This window comes from Barbus barbus, assembly GCF_936440315.1.
Source record: "Barbus barbus genome assembly, chromosome: 5".
NCBI classification, from domain to species: Eukaryota; Metazoa; Chordata; class Actinopteri; order Cypriniformes; family Cyprinidae; genus Barbus; species Barbus barbus.
The window spans coordinates 14,766,571-14,782,195 of NC_136733.1; the positions used below are offsets into that span (position 1 = coordinate 14,766,571).

Here is a 15,625-nt window from a genome sequence, read left to right on the forward strand (position 1 = left end):
GAGGATCCACTGATGAGCTAGTGATGTAATGCTAAAACATTTCTCCAAATCTGTTCCAAATAAAGAAACAAATTCAAATACATCTTGGATGGCCTGAGGGTGAGTACATTTTCGGCAAATGTTCATCATTTGTGTGAACTGTTCCTTTAAATTGCATAATTCTGCACTCTATGCCCCCAGTGCAACATAAACAAAATATTACTGAGTGCACCTTTAGTATCTTTATATTCTGTCTTTATAAAATCGCAATTGGCATTGTCACCTCATTTATTTGTCTTTACAATAGCTATCTCTTTATTAACAAGTTCTCAAACAAATAAATAGATTGGCGATTAAATAAATACTTGAACAAACAGAGCTGTAAGCATTTTGTCACCAGTTGCTCGCCACTAAATCGATATAATGATGTAATTACGACATTCAGGTCTCTGCTTGCATACAAGTCTCTGTGGCAAGATCCAATTACCGATCATCTCAAATTTGCTTCAATTCTACAATTAATCACATTCACACTCCAGTTCCAAAGAGAATAAATGCACATTTGCACGTGCACTCCACTGCCAGAAATAATGGAGGCACACAAATAAAACTGCTTTTACATTCATTTGAACCTCCATTTTTCTGTAATGAGTTCTTCCGCTCTGCCCTAAAAGCATGGCTTTGTAAATCCCTCATTTCACATGGCGGTGAAAGATGGCACTAACCTCTTGTGAAATCCTCCATCTCTCCTCCTCTATGCGTGCAGTGAATAATGTCCTCAGCAGTGCAATATCTTTATGAAAGCCTTTCTGAACTCCACATTGAAAGTGGTATATATGATGGGGTTGATGGCGCTGTTCACATATCCCAGCCAAGTGAAGGCATTGTACATTTCCAGGGGCACCACGCAGCTCGTGCAGTGAGTTTTCAAAATGTGAGTAATAAAAAAGGGCAGCCAGCAAATAATGAAAACACCTGCAACAGAGAAAATAAAGCTGAGGTATTCTGAGGACAAGACCTCAATCTAGGACTTTTATGTAACTCGTGCTCGGCATACGGCTTCACTAAAATTACAGCATCGTGACCTCACCTAGAACAATAGCCAGCATCTGAGTAGCCTTCTTTTCTTTATGCTGGGATATCTTTCTCTTGCTCATCGTTTTGGTCACTGTAGTTCGGGTTTTGCCATTGGGCAGTGCCTGAGTTTCAACAGGTTTGGCTTCTTTAGGGGTCTGGACCTCCTTGGCATGCCCATTTTTCTCATCTCCATTTGACTGACATTCACCGTGGGAAGGAGAGCCATGGATGGGGCTTGGGTTGGCCAGCAGGTCGACGACCAGAGTGGATGCCAGTTTTTTTTTCTCTGGAGGGCTGGTGCCTGGCGCATTGTCCACCCCCACATCACCACCCTGGTGCAGAGCCTCCTTTATTAGTTGCTGTTGAAGACATGTTTATCATTAGTTGTATGAAGACACTTTTAATGTCATGAACAGTGCAGTTCAAGTCAAAACCTGACTTGAAATAACCTAACAAATTAATCGGGGCTAAAGCGGTTATAAAAGACACTGCAAATTCACACAATCTAATTTGTGCACGCTTATTCTTAAGCAGCCCTTAATGTCGATCATGGATCAGATCGATCCACCATGGCAAACAGCAACTATATTTGTGTTGTTTAATGCATTTGAGACGTTTTGTTTTCCTCAGTGCATAACTGACATGTCACGAGTATATTTTTCATCTGTAAATGTTAGAAAGTCATGCAAATATATCCATTTTGCTGTCAGGAGTGGGCTTACGCGAGTGGACGCGCGCTGCTGCGCACATGCGCGCTAAACAGACGGAGCGTAATAATTCGGAGTCAAATATACATTTTATGATAGTAGTAACTGTAAAGGGACTATTGTAATGGGTAAATAAAATGGAAGCTAATACAGTCCTAATTACTGAGCTCAGATGAGTTATTGTGTGTTTCTTATAGCAATAAAATGTAGTTTTAATTTAGTGATTTTAACTTTTAGTTTAGTGATTGTTAATGCTTTAAAGAGCAATGTTAGATTGTAATGTTCTAATGCTATCTGTTCTAACTATAAAAGTTACAGCTGTTATAAAACCAGAGAGAAAGGCTGCATGGCTATGATAGTATGTGAGAGAGTCAGTGGTAATATCATTGCATTCCTATTGGTCAGTGTTAGAGGAGCTCAGCTTAGCCTGACAGTTAGCCTGCCCTGAACCAGGTTAGCTTTCCAGCATAAGTAGCCACAGTGACTGAGGTTGATATCTGTTAAATTTGCTTTATGGAACCAAATCATTTGACCTATTTGGTAAACTTGTTTTATGAAACAGGCCTTGAGGCGTTAGAAGTCAGAAGACACAAGTTCATTTATGATTTGCTGTCTGTCTGAATCAAAAAAATAAAAGCGATCATATTTTTTCCATTGCATCGAATCACATTGTGTTGAATCGCATTGAATTGCACTGCATCGTAATAGGGGTGAATTATATCGCATCGCTAGCTGCTTCATATGTATCTTCAGTGTATCATATCGTTGGCTTTGCATCGAGATGCGTATCGCATCGGCCTCAGTTATGGAGATGCACATCCCTAATATATATATATATATATATGAGTTTATTTGCAAAAACAGATAACTCCGTTATTTTTCCAAAAATCATGTTTTTTATGATGTTATCTTGTTCTTATTGTGTTTGATTGTGTTAGCTGTATTTTTTAGTTATATTTTAACCTAATCAAAATAACCCAACTGCAGTTTGATTGAGATTAATTGGAATGCACAATGAAAAAACATGATTTTTCAAAATGATTGAAAAGGGAGTTATCTGTTTTTGCAAATTAACTCTTTATATATAGTTTTAGTTTATATTTGCACAATATAAAAAGTACTATATTATCAAAATAATGTACAATTCACCTCTACCTAAACAAAGAATTTAAAAGGGGAAAGAATATCTAAATTAACATATATAAATATATAAATGTATGTTGCAGTATCAAATGAATAGCAGCATCAAAAAGCAAAGATTATACAAATTACAATTAAAGATATTGATATCATCAAATATAATAATCAGCGGTTTCTAAAATAAAGGGAAAAAATTAAATATATGAATTTGAGCGTGTTGCAATACTAACAATTTTTTTTCTGAAGGACAATTTTTTTTAGTAGGAAAAATGCTTGTCCAAACTATATTGCAATATGAAAGATATACTGTAGATAAATTAAAGTATAATAAAAATGGTAACAAGATGCCTAACCCTTCTTATTATACCAGTAGATTTATATACAAATCTATCCACTATAGCTTTCTCCGACTCAAACTTTTGTCAACAAACTCCCAAGAATTTTGTTGTTGACACTTGAGGCAACTCAACAGACTCAATTGTAATTTTAGATATAGCCTAGAATACTAGTAGACTAGCATGGGAAACAAGTATACAGTACAGTACACACAAAGCAATATTGAAAATGATGGTACGTGTGAAAATAAAAAGGGCATTCAAGCTTATTTCCACTAACCTGACAATTCCTGACAGCATTAATTGGTGACCTTATGGAATCTCATTAACTATTTAAAGTAGTTGCTAAATCAAAGCTTGTTTAACAGAGGCAGGCTGTCAGCACGGATGTATGACTCACAGTAATCCAGATATAATCCATTTGATGTGATATATGACTCACAGTAACCCAACTGTAATAAACATTCAGTTTGTGAAAAAGAAAAATCCACAGTTTTCCTCATATATTTTTTCACTAACATTTATTCACCTTTTTTAACCATTACAATTAAAGAATGAACAAGCAAAATCTATTTAATAAAATTATAAATGAACAAGAAAACATCAATGTCACATTAACTTAAATATTACCTTGACTCAATTATCTTTTTCTAAACACTATTTCTTCATGTTCCTACTATTTTTCCTATTTTTTTTTTTTCATTCAGCAATACATTTTTAGTGTAATGAGGAATGTTCTTTTTAATTGCAATTTTAAAGCCTTTCATTGACACTAATAGTGGATGTATCTAGTGGTTAATAATAATGTGCTTTGCTCAATGGGGTGCGTTTCTCAAAACCATTGTTAGCTGACTATGGTCGTTAGTTCCACTGAACTCTATTGGTAACGACGGAACTTGCGACCATTGTTGCTTTTGGGAAATGCACCCCTGAGTCATCTTTCTTATAAGCATAAAGTGTCCACATACATTTTTGTACTTTAGTACATAGTCTCTAAGGGAACATGGTGATGGAAAGAATATGAGTTGGGAGAAAAAAATTATAATTTTAATGCTTTTGCATTCAGTCAAAAAAGTTTTACATTCCCCTGAGAAACTCTGTTCACTCGAACAAAACTTCTAAGCAAATGTATTGATATTTCATATTTTTCCCATCACCATGGCTCCTTAGGGGCTCTATATATATACAAGACCAGCAGAAACTAAAATATAAATCTAGTTATGTCAAATTAAGACTCTCATTCATGAGTAAATAACAGAGAAATAAAGTGCACCATCATGGTGTGTAACATTAATGAGTTTCACTCATGTACTAATTTGTATGCATGTGTTAACGGCCACATGCACGCAAATTAGTAATATTTCCAGTTTTTAATAATTGAGTTTAAAAATCTGTTATAAAGTAGTAAATGGCTTTGTTAAATAATGTGATACTGTTAACAATTTAATGTATTTTATAAGTGCAATAAAATCAACCTATATGAAATGCACTCAAATATCTTTTTATATATAGTCTGGCTATGTTTATTATTCACCTGTTTTTATTTAGAAGTAATAGCAAATGTAAATTGTGCAACTTTTGTGAATGAAGTGCCGTCTATAATGAGTCTAATTTACATAAAACATAAGTGTGTTTGCAATTTTAGCAGTAAAAAATGCACTGCGGCTAGTTAGTGAATAACGTCTCGGTTACATAGGTAAAACTCGTTCCCTGAAGGAGGGAACGGAGACGTACGTCGGACTGACCGACGAATAGGAATCTCGCTAGGGAGGCCAATCTGCTTCGAGTGTAACTAAAATGAGCCAATGCACATTGGCATGCAATCATATGCAGCAGCTGCTCACCTCACACGCGGGTATATAATGAGCAGCAGGTGCGTTGCATCTTCAGGTTTTCGCTGAGGAGCCGAACAGGTAAGGAGGCAGCATCAGCGGGGTCCAGCGACTGTGGCGATGGGACGTACGTCTCCGTTCTCTACTTCAGGGAACGAGGGTTACCTATGTAACCGAGACGTTCCCATTCAGTCGGTCAAGTTCGATGTACGTCGGGCTGACCGACGTATAGGAATCCCTACCAAAGCGCCACAGGAGCTGCCCCCTTCCAGCGCTCTGTAGCAAGCCTCCTGTACCCCCTTGCTTAAGGACGGTGGGACAGGGCAAACACAGAGAGTGTCGATCACTGCTGTTCACCAAAACCCATTCAGTGAGACTATTGGATAACACTGGGAAAGCGTACCCTTTCCTTGGAAAGGACCGCTGCGGAACCACATCCTTCCCCGAAGGAGTTATGTGGAGAAGTACATATGGACTAACCCCGTAGGGTTGTACTACATATGGAAGTACTGGGGTGACTCCAACCAGACGAGAGGTGGGTTCTCCCAGAGGGAAAGACACGGACTTCTTTTAGGAGCAACTCGTGAAATAACACATATTGGATCCCAGTAGGGTCACACATATGGAACCCAGCCTAAATCCAGTTCTCAAGGATACAATGGAGTAGAGGCCTGGCGCCAACGCTCCGCCACGTCTGGCTGCCGAGGGGTGATCGGAGGACTCAACAGAGTCTGCCTTGTAGGGACTCTCTGGAGCAATATGCGCATGTAAGGCAGCAAGCCGACACTTGGGGAAGTCGTGGCCTAATGTTTAGAGAGTCGGACTCGTAATCCAAAGGTTGCGGGTTTGAGTCTCGGACCGGCAGGGATTGTAGGTGGGGGGAGTGAATGTCCAGTGCTCTCTCCACCCTCAATACCACGACGGTGCCCTTCAGCAAGGCACCGACCCCCCAACTGCTCCCCGGGCGCCGCAGCATAAATGGCTGCCCACTGCTCCGGGGGTGTGTTCACGGTGTGTGTGTGTTCACTGCTGTGTGTGTGCATGTTGGATGGGTTAAATGCAGAGCACGAATTCCGAGTATGGGTCACTTCACTTCACTAAGCCTCACCGTGCCTCTGACCTGAGGTGAGAACACGGGAGGAGACACGAAGACTATAGAATCTAGCGAACGTGTTAGGTGTCTCCCAGCCCGCAGCTCTACAAATATCTGTCAGCGAGGCACCACGAGCCAGTGCCCAGGAGGATGCCACACCGCTCGTAGAGTGGGCATGCAAGATTCAAGAGATTCAAGATTCAAGATTTTTTATTTGTCACATACACAATTATACAGAGTATAACCAGCAGTGAAATGTAGGTTGAAATGTAGGCAACCTGAGCGGGCAGGGCACGCCTTGTGCTTGGTAAGCCAAGGCGATGGCGTCCACTACCCAGTGGGCCATCCTCTGTTTGGAGACAGCCTTTCCCTTCTGCTGGCTTCCGTAACAGACAAAGAGCTGGTCTGAGGTCCTGAGGCTTTGAGTTCTGTCTATGTACAGTCGCAAAGCACGAACTGGACAGAGCAAAGCCAGGGCTGGGTCTGCCTCCTCCGGGGGCAGCGCTTGCAGGCTCATTACCTGGTCCCTGAAGGGAGTGGTAGGAACCTTGGGCACATAGCCAAGCCGGGGTCTCAGTACCACGTGGCCGTCACCCGGCCCGAACTCTAGGCACGATTCGTTGACCGAAAATGCCTGCAGGTCCCCTACATTCTTGATGGAGACCAATGCAACCAGCAACAAAGTTTTCATAGACATAATCTTTAAGTCTGCTGACTGCAACTTGCGGGTCATGACCACCCTCGTGCAGGCCCCTCAGTGCCTTGGCCTGATGGACCTGCAGCAACGCCATAGCGTGTAAGGCGGAGGCAGCTTCCCCACAGGCCCGGTAAGCCTTGCCGGTAAGGTCCGACGAGTGCTTACAGGCCCGGTAAGGGAGAGACGGCTCCCCCCGCCAGGTGGAGTTAGGGCACAGCTGCATAGCAACAGCCCGCTCCACAGGGGGGATGCGCGTGTAACCCTTCGCCGCACCGTCATCAAGGGTGGTGAGGGAGGAGGACCCACCGGCACCATTTCGGGCAGTAAAAGGTGCCTTCCACGTACCGGTGAGTTCTTCATGCACCTCCGGGAAGAAAGGAACTCAGGTGGGTGGCTGAGAACCAGCTCGTGCCACCCCGAGGATCCAATCGTCCAGCCTCGAGGGCTCGGGACATGGTGGAGGATTCCACACGAGCCCGACCCTGTTGGCGGCCCGGGAAAGCATAGCTATCATTTCCGGATCCGTATCGGGCACAGCTACCGTACCCGAAGGAGGCAACTGCGCCGATGCGTCCCCAGAAAAATCTGACTCACCCTCCGATGCAGCTATCGACATCTGGTCATCGGGAGGAGCGCCGAAGGATACGGATGGTGCACACCTTTGAGATGGCCCACCGCGCTCCCCTGGCAGCTCTACTGGCTGCGGAGTGCAGGAGGAATGAGGGTTCCTAGGGGCTTGGTTCCCCGAAGGAAGCGCGCTCACTGTGATTCTCAGATCACCAGTGTCACTACTCGCAGCAACCCTCTGAGGAGGATTGGAATGAGGCAGCGGTACTGGGACTCCGCCCCTTTGCAAGAACTGGAGTCTTGACCGCAACTCCGAGATGGTCATCATCCCACAATGGGTACATGACTCCACAAATGCTGCCTCAGCTTGCGCTAAGCCCAGACACACGATGCAGCGCTCGTGACCATCCCGCGGCGCCAGATAACGACCGCATGCAGAAACACACAAGTAGAATGTCATCTTTAAAAGACGCAAGCTCTACTTGTGTAAGCTCTTTTAGGGACTTTGCTCTTTTAATCAGTGCTGAAGCACGCAGGGGAACGGCCGCGGCAACACAGACAGGGATTGTGCAGCCTGTCGTGTGCTCTGTCTCTCCGCGCGCTCTCTACCAGCTGTAAAAACACCTTTTTTTGCGCTCTAAGCGCACCGTTTTACCAGCCGTGAGAACGGGTTTTCAGCTCCTTCTGCTCAAAAAAAAAGGCAAAGAAAAGAGTAGAAAAGGAAAGGAGAGAACTCGATCCCACTGCTGTGCTGTACGCCTGCACCACACACAAAAGAGATCGTCCTGCAGAGACTCCTTTTAGATTTCCAACTTCCAGCAGAGAACAACTGTTTGGCTCCGAAGCGAAAAGCTGATTGCATGCCAATGTGCATTGCCTCGTTTTAGTTACACTCGAAGCAGATTGGCCTCTCTAGCGAGATTCCTATTCGTCGGTCAGTCTGACGTACGTCGAACGTGACTGACTGAATGGGAACTAGGTATAGTTAGGGAATAACAGTATAGTTAGTGAATAACAGGTATTTTGCGTTGACATACCTTGTGTAAAAGTGGCATAATTGCTTGTTTATTTTTTTCATGGAAATCAAGTGGCTGGTTTAAAAATGACCGTGATTTTAACGGTAAAAAACTGTGAAAATGCTACAGTAAAAATCTGTTAAATGGTAAACGGTAAGTTCCTGCAAAATTAACAGGGAAAAACCGTAAACTGTCGTTCCCTGAACTCCCTGCGTTACATTTCAAATTTTGTTTGAATTTGATGTTTTTTCTTTGAAATAACTGTTTCTTCTTAGTTTTTTTCTTGTGTAACTTAATACAAGTAATATTAATATGTAATTTAAAGAAATAGTTTAATTTAGAACAAAGGGAATCATTTATGATTTTATAGGGATTTGAACAGAATCTGTGTTACGGCGATTTCTTGAACGAGCCGTATAACAAACGCTGCACTGGATATTAAAATCCAAAATATAGTGAAAACACTATTAAATACCACAGTAACTAGATCGGCAGATTAAGACATTAACTTGTGAGCAGAAAACACAAGATACTTCTCTTTTCAATATAAATCAGATTTTATTTATATAAACCTAAGACATAAACTAATCTAACACATGAACACAAGCATTCACACATTCACACGTTGCAGAAAGAGAGAAAGTGAGGAAAGGATGAGTTTAAGAGAATGGAAATGTGAAATCCCAAGTTTATAGCAATATGTTCAACCATCAATAACTTATTTAACCCTCGCTTTGAGTTTCTCAGTGAGGCTAAGATTTATATTAAAGTCACCAATTCAGAACTTGGAGGCGTTACTTGCTTGCATTGCCTGTGTTACAGGCAATTATAAGTGTTCTTTTGTCTCAAGTTTGTAAGCAATTCTGTGAAAGAGGCTTGCTGGTTACTTAGTTTGCTTCAAACTAGCTGGTGCTTGGCTCTGGACAGATTTATTACATCCTTTTTCTTGGAGCCTCTCTGAATTCCAGCTCCTCAGGTTTCAATGTTCTGATCGCCTCTTCACTTTGTCTGATTCAGTCTCTGATATCTTACACTTATCAGTTATGTTTATTAGGGTTGTATGTTACATCTAATGTTGTTAAATTAATGTTTATTGCATATTTCAGTTTCATGAGTCTCACCATGATGGTGTTTAGTGCTTGTGTGACACTGTGCACCTTCTATATATGTTATTATTTAAAAGCTGCTTGTGATGGGCTTTGGTTCATCATGTGACTTTCTCATCACCACCTGCATTTGGTGGTTATCAGATCTGATCTGTACAAAACAGATTTCAATATTTCAATATGTTGGTATATTAACATTATATCAGTTAATGACATTAAGGTATTTAACTGTAAATTTAAGTTTAAACTGTAATACCTAAAACGTTGTTACCATATTTTTTACGGTATAATTCTGGCAACCACAGCTGCCGTTTTTTTTACCGTAAATTTTACAGATTTTTTTTTTTTTTTTTTTTCCAGTGTATAACCCAGGCTCAGTGGAAAAATTGCCAACATTTTTGCAAAACTCCAAAAATTTACCTATACATATAATTCCCTACATTTTCCATCTGAAATAAACACTGGATGCAGATAACACCAAAGTTTATTAATTTCAAGCAAATTTTGATTACAGGGCAGATGATCAATTAATAAAGACTCACTTCTGATGGTTCCTTGCACAATACCATGTAATTACCTCAAAACTAATTTACCATTGTGCACTAGTTGCAAACTTATACAATTTAATGTTTGTATCACATAACTAATTCTATGGCTTTTCCAACATAGCAAGCTTGCTCAGTAGCTCACTTGGTACAGCATTACAGAGGCAACTTAAATATAATTGCTTGCCAAAAGGTCGGCACATATTTTTCATGAGCCTGGGTCGCATATATAGCTGTCTTTGTATATTAAGCTGGGATACATTTTTTTATGTTATAAATAAGCTGTTCTTTTAAACTGAATAATTCATAAGCAAAAGCTATGTTATATGTACTGTATTTAGACCTCCAAATGGCCAGCTCCTTTTTTTGTACCAATTTTGTTTTATAGCTGCACTTCTTTCCCCATAATGGGGCAAAGAGCACTGAGATATATTGGATGTAATGGTGGAAATGTAGAGCCAGCTGCATACCTATACGGAATGTACAGAATAACATTATATTACATAATTTTTATGACTTGTTTTATAAGTAAAGCATACTTACTGCTTTCTTGTTTTTGGCAGGTAAACCCCCGTTGGTCTTAATGATAACTGTGCACAGTTTCACATCTTCAGGATGAGTGCACTGTTCCTGTGGAAAAGGTAATAAGAATTTTATTCAGCATGTGGTCGACATTAAATTCCAAAGACAGCATGGAGCCTTGAAAATCATTCATAGGTATATTTGGTGCCTCTTGATGACACACGCAATGCAAATAAATCCACTGAACACAAAAGAGCCTTTCTAGCACTAAAAGCCGAACGAGAAAGAGATTGCTTCAGTAATTTGTAAGTACCACAAAAAGTCCTTGGGACCCTTTAAAACTAGACGGCTAAACTTATTGATCCAATGTGACCATTAAAAACAGCTGGTGCAAGAAGTCGATGATGAAAGAGCACAAAGGTCAGAAGAAAGAAATAATTTGTAGCTCTTCTGTATTGCGATGAAAATAGAATATGAATAATAACCGGTATATCATATTCCCAATCTGCTCTGACACATAAATTGCACAGGGAATTATGTTTAAAAACCTTACAGCTCAGGAAACAAGGCAATGGCTTCTTTTGCTTTAACGGCTTTACTTTCACAGTGTCCAGCAGGTAATGCATATTCAACAAAGGCTAAGGGAATGCTCCCATAACCAATACCACAGTGGAGATGCTGAAATCAGACTGCCTAAAGATAAAACCACCAGTATTTTCCATCAGTATCCCTGTTGAGATATCCGTCTGCCAATAGCCACAATCAAGCATTAAATTAATCTAACAACACGGTAACATAATACTAATTCCAGGGGCGAGTAAAGATTTTGGGGTCACTGTATTTCCAGCAGTGTCCTGCAGGTCCTGGCATTACCTCAGGAATTCTATACACTGAAAACTGCTCCCCATATTTTCCAGAAAGAGGGCAACTCCTTTTGTAAAACAACACTGACACCATGTCTTGTCCAGTGGGGAGTGCTGGGTATTTTCCCTGAGGCTACTGTCTCACATGGTGCATATCACCTTGAGAGGGGGCTGAGCATCAGCGTCTGTCTTCTGGCAGCTCCGTTTAGTGTTGACCCGTTTTCGACGCTTACGAAGAACCACGTAGATCTGCACGTACACGAGAAGGGTGATGATGAAGGGCACGTAGAATGACATGATGGAGGAGTAGACAACAAAAGCAGGGTTGACGATTTCACATACGGTCTCATCCCGAGTAGCTAAGAGAGAGAGAGTAAAATATGGTTACACAATTAATTATGGTCTCAAAACTAATTAGTTCACTGAGGCACTGGCAAATGCCTGTATGGCAAATTTCCCCTAACAATTGCAAATTAGCTCTAGATTATAATTAGATTAGAAGCATACTGGAAAATGTATAACAGTACGACAACAATGTTAAAAACTTAATACAAATATTGTACTGAAAAATGTAGTATATGTAAGTATAGAGAAGTTTGATTAGTAAGATTTTATATTTGGTTATGCCGCTGATACAGTGTAATTACACAAATTACTGGGTAATATTATCTAAAACGTACTACTATGTGTAGGATTAAATTTAGTCTTAATTGCAAGCAATTGCGCTTATACAATGGGGCTTTTGAATGCTTGATTCAGACTGATGAAGGTTCTAAGGTGTGCAATTATTGTTTAGGGAACACACAGCTAAAAGTAATTTCAGGCAGGTCTTGACAGAATTACAGTTCCACTTCACCAAATGATTTCGGTTAATTCAAAGGTCCTTTCAATCTACAACAGCAAAAGGACCAAAATCTGCCAATATACTAACCAAGCAACTAAATAGCAAACAAAAGGATACAAATTACAAATTAATTCCATGTTTTCCTCATAAAATTATGTTTTAATATCTATGGAAAGCACATTCTCTTTCTTTTTGAAATTAGCAAAGGAGGTTTGGGATAAGATTATTTGTCCCACAGACAAGAGTATTTTAAGGACAAAAACCTGGCAAAACTCTTTAAATAAAACATCTGAACAATGTCTTGAGTATGGTACAGTAACAGTATAACGTCATGTCCTAAACAGATGCGACACCGCAATGTGATAAAGGTATCTTTTCCATGTTTTGTCCTAACCATCCACAACAGTGATACAGAACTAGCAACAATGGATTCTATTTTAAATACAGCTTCTATTTCTGAGACGTCACAGCTTGAACAACTGTATACAAATTAGTACAACAATAATCCCAAATGCTGATTATGTGTTTTATTTAATGTTGAAAAGGTATAATGTGGGTTTGAATATCATTTGGCTTTACATTTTTAGACATACTGACAGCAACAATGGATAATTAGCCTTAGATCTTGAAAACAAAAAAACCTAACCATCAATGTGAACCAACAAGCATATTTCATGACAAAGTTTAGTCATACAGTATGTATTTTAATCATATTTAAATGATTTAATATTTATGAATTAGATTATGTAATTATCCATTACACTTGCAGAAAGAGCCCGCCCATACGTTCTTCTGAATGGCTGTGATTTTTAATTGATTTTGTTGCATCACATAGCCATGTTGCATCTGGTGTGGATAGACAATTAGCTTGTTGCTGGAATCCTATTGCATCATATTCGACTAAGACATGGTGCAACAACGGAATTATTGACATTGAAATATTAGAAAAAATTATGCTAATAATACAACAGCCCATCGTCTGTTTTAATTATTTTTTTAATTTTTAAAAGAATATATGAAATTAAAATAGACAATGGGCCATCGAAATATAAGAAAAACAACGATGCTAATAATATAACGGCCCATCATCTATGATAGATAGATAGATAGATAGATAGATAGATAGATAGACAGACAGACAGACAGACAGACAGACAGACAGACAGACAGGTAGGTAGGTAGGTAGGTAGGTAGGTAGGTAGGTAGGTAGGTAGGTAGATAGATAGATAGATAGATAGATAGATAGATAGATAGATAGATAGATAGATAGATAGATAGATAGATAGATAGATAGATAGATAGATAGATAGATAGATAGATAGATAGATAGATAGATAGATAGATAGATTTTTTTTAAATTCTATATTACATTTTTATAATATTAATTGAAATATAAATTTTAATATACTATTATTTCTATGTCGTTATTTTATTGTGCAATACATGTGACAAGTTCATACTCGTGAATGCCATAACATATGATTTGCCTTTGTGCTATTAAAAAAACAAAAAGACAAACACCATATTTGTTTGGAATGCTATGATGATGATTAAATAACCTAATATGATTTTGTGTGTGTGTGTGTGTGTGTGTGTGTGTGTGTGTGTGTGAACTGTTCCTTTATGAACATTAAGAAAAAAAAAAAAAACACATTTACCTGTGTTATTTAATCCAAATAGCAGGGGGCAGGAAATAGCGAACGAAAGCACCCAAACCACCGAGATCATTACCGTGACTCGTCTCTTGGAGCTGTAGCGTGTGTTGTACAACATCGGCATGGCAACAGCCGTGTACCTGCACGAGAAGCCCAGAGGGAAGGAAATGAAGAGCGGGTGGATGGGTTGGAGTGGATTTGCATTCAGGCAGACAAACAGAGAAGGAAACAATGATGGTCACACCTGAACAGCTGCCTCTGATACCAGCTGCCATTATTGTGCCATCATCTCTCTTGCTTTTGTAACTGTAATAAACCTAAACATCATCATTATCATCACCATCATTTCCAAATCTTTCAGGGCTCTTCCTACTCTAACAAAAAACTTTTACATTCTGGGGGTTCACTAAGCAAAAAATTGCACTGAAAGTGTTGTAGTTTTGTAGTTTAGTGTGTAGTTTTAGCACTGAATTCTGATCTTTGCAGCGGACAATTGTAATCTGACTTATTTTACTCTTCAGAAAGCCAAAAGTACCCGTTTATAACGTTCTTCTCCATCAGATGATGAGCTTGTGCTGCCATGATCAGTAAAAACATCGCTGTCTAACTAATATTTCAGTATATCACCTGTTTCTGTGGATGGGAATAGTACAGTTTTTGTTGCAGAAGGCAATTTAGCACCTGATTAAACTGAATTACAAGTGTATAGTGAATAAGATACAGGGTTTTCCCCTCAAAAACTCTTTAGTGAAGTCATCCCGCTGTACTGTATATTCTGCACCTTCACCCAAAAATGAAATTCTGCCATTTACTCACTTTCATGTTGTTCCAAACCTGTATGACTTACTTTCTTCTGCAGAACACAGATGATGATATTTTGGAAGAATGCTGGTAACCAAACAGTTTTGATGACCTTTGACCTTTGACAAACAGGTTTGGAACAACATGAGGCAGAATCTTCATTTTTGGGTTAACTATCCCTTTTACTGTCTTTCATTTTTCCCTCACTTTTTCTAATAATTGACTCTAATGATGGGTTTAAATGACATTTAGAAGCTAGAACATCTGTATAAATAACAATATGCCTATTTCATATGGTATATAACAATCCCCCACTCCACTTCCCACAAGAATATGTGATTGATCCATGGTATGCTTGCCATTTAAGAGAATCATTGCACTTTTCCTGAACTGACAGCAGAACCTACCTGTCGATACTAATGGCACACAGATTAAGAATGCTTGCTGTACACATCATGACGTCCAGGGTGACGAACACGTCACAATGGATTTTACTGAAGCGCCACTCCCCCACCACCTGCAACACATGCACATGCATGCAATCAGACTTCAAAAGACAAGTTCAATTATTTACTGTTGGCAACAACAAAAAGGCTTTACTGGCAAATAAATAAATAAAACTATTAATTAATAATGAGAGATATAGAAACAGAATGCACTGGAAAAATTTAAAACAAAAGAAAAGTAGTTCTGGAAAATGAAGTATCACAAAAACGCTTTATTAAGGTCTGTTCGTCTGTCTGTATGTATGCATGCATGTATACCACCTGTGACAAAATTGAGCATAGCTACACTGTTTTAGATTAATAGTGTTGCATATTGAGGAAACTTTTCTCTGTATGAGAC

At 39.5% G+C, this 15,625-nt stretch overlaps 1 protein-coding gene across 1 annotated transcript in view; it reads right to left on the reverse strand.

Moving 5' to 3' along the window:
- Positions 1-757: 757 nt before the first annotated feature.
- LOC306869794 (D(2)-like dopamine receptor) overlaps positions 758-15,625 on the reverse strand; it is a gene marked incomplete at both ends in the record, with an annotated part of 43,255 nt that continues 28,387 nt past the window's right edge. The window contains 6 exons of the mRNA XM_079416708.1: positions 758-954; positions 1,070-1,415; positions 10,638-10,724; positions 11,639-11,838; positions 13,982-14,118; positions 15,187-15,296. Coding sequence (XP_079272834.1) covers positions 758-954; positions 1,070-1,415; positions 10,638-10,724; positions 11,639-11,838; positions 13,982-14,118; positions 15,187-15,296 — 1,077 coding nt within the window. The remainder of the gene's footprint in view (positions 955-1,069; positions 1,416-10,637; positions 10,725-11,638; positions 11,839-13,981; positions 14,119-15,186; positions 15,297-15,625) is intronic.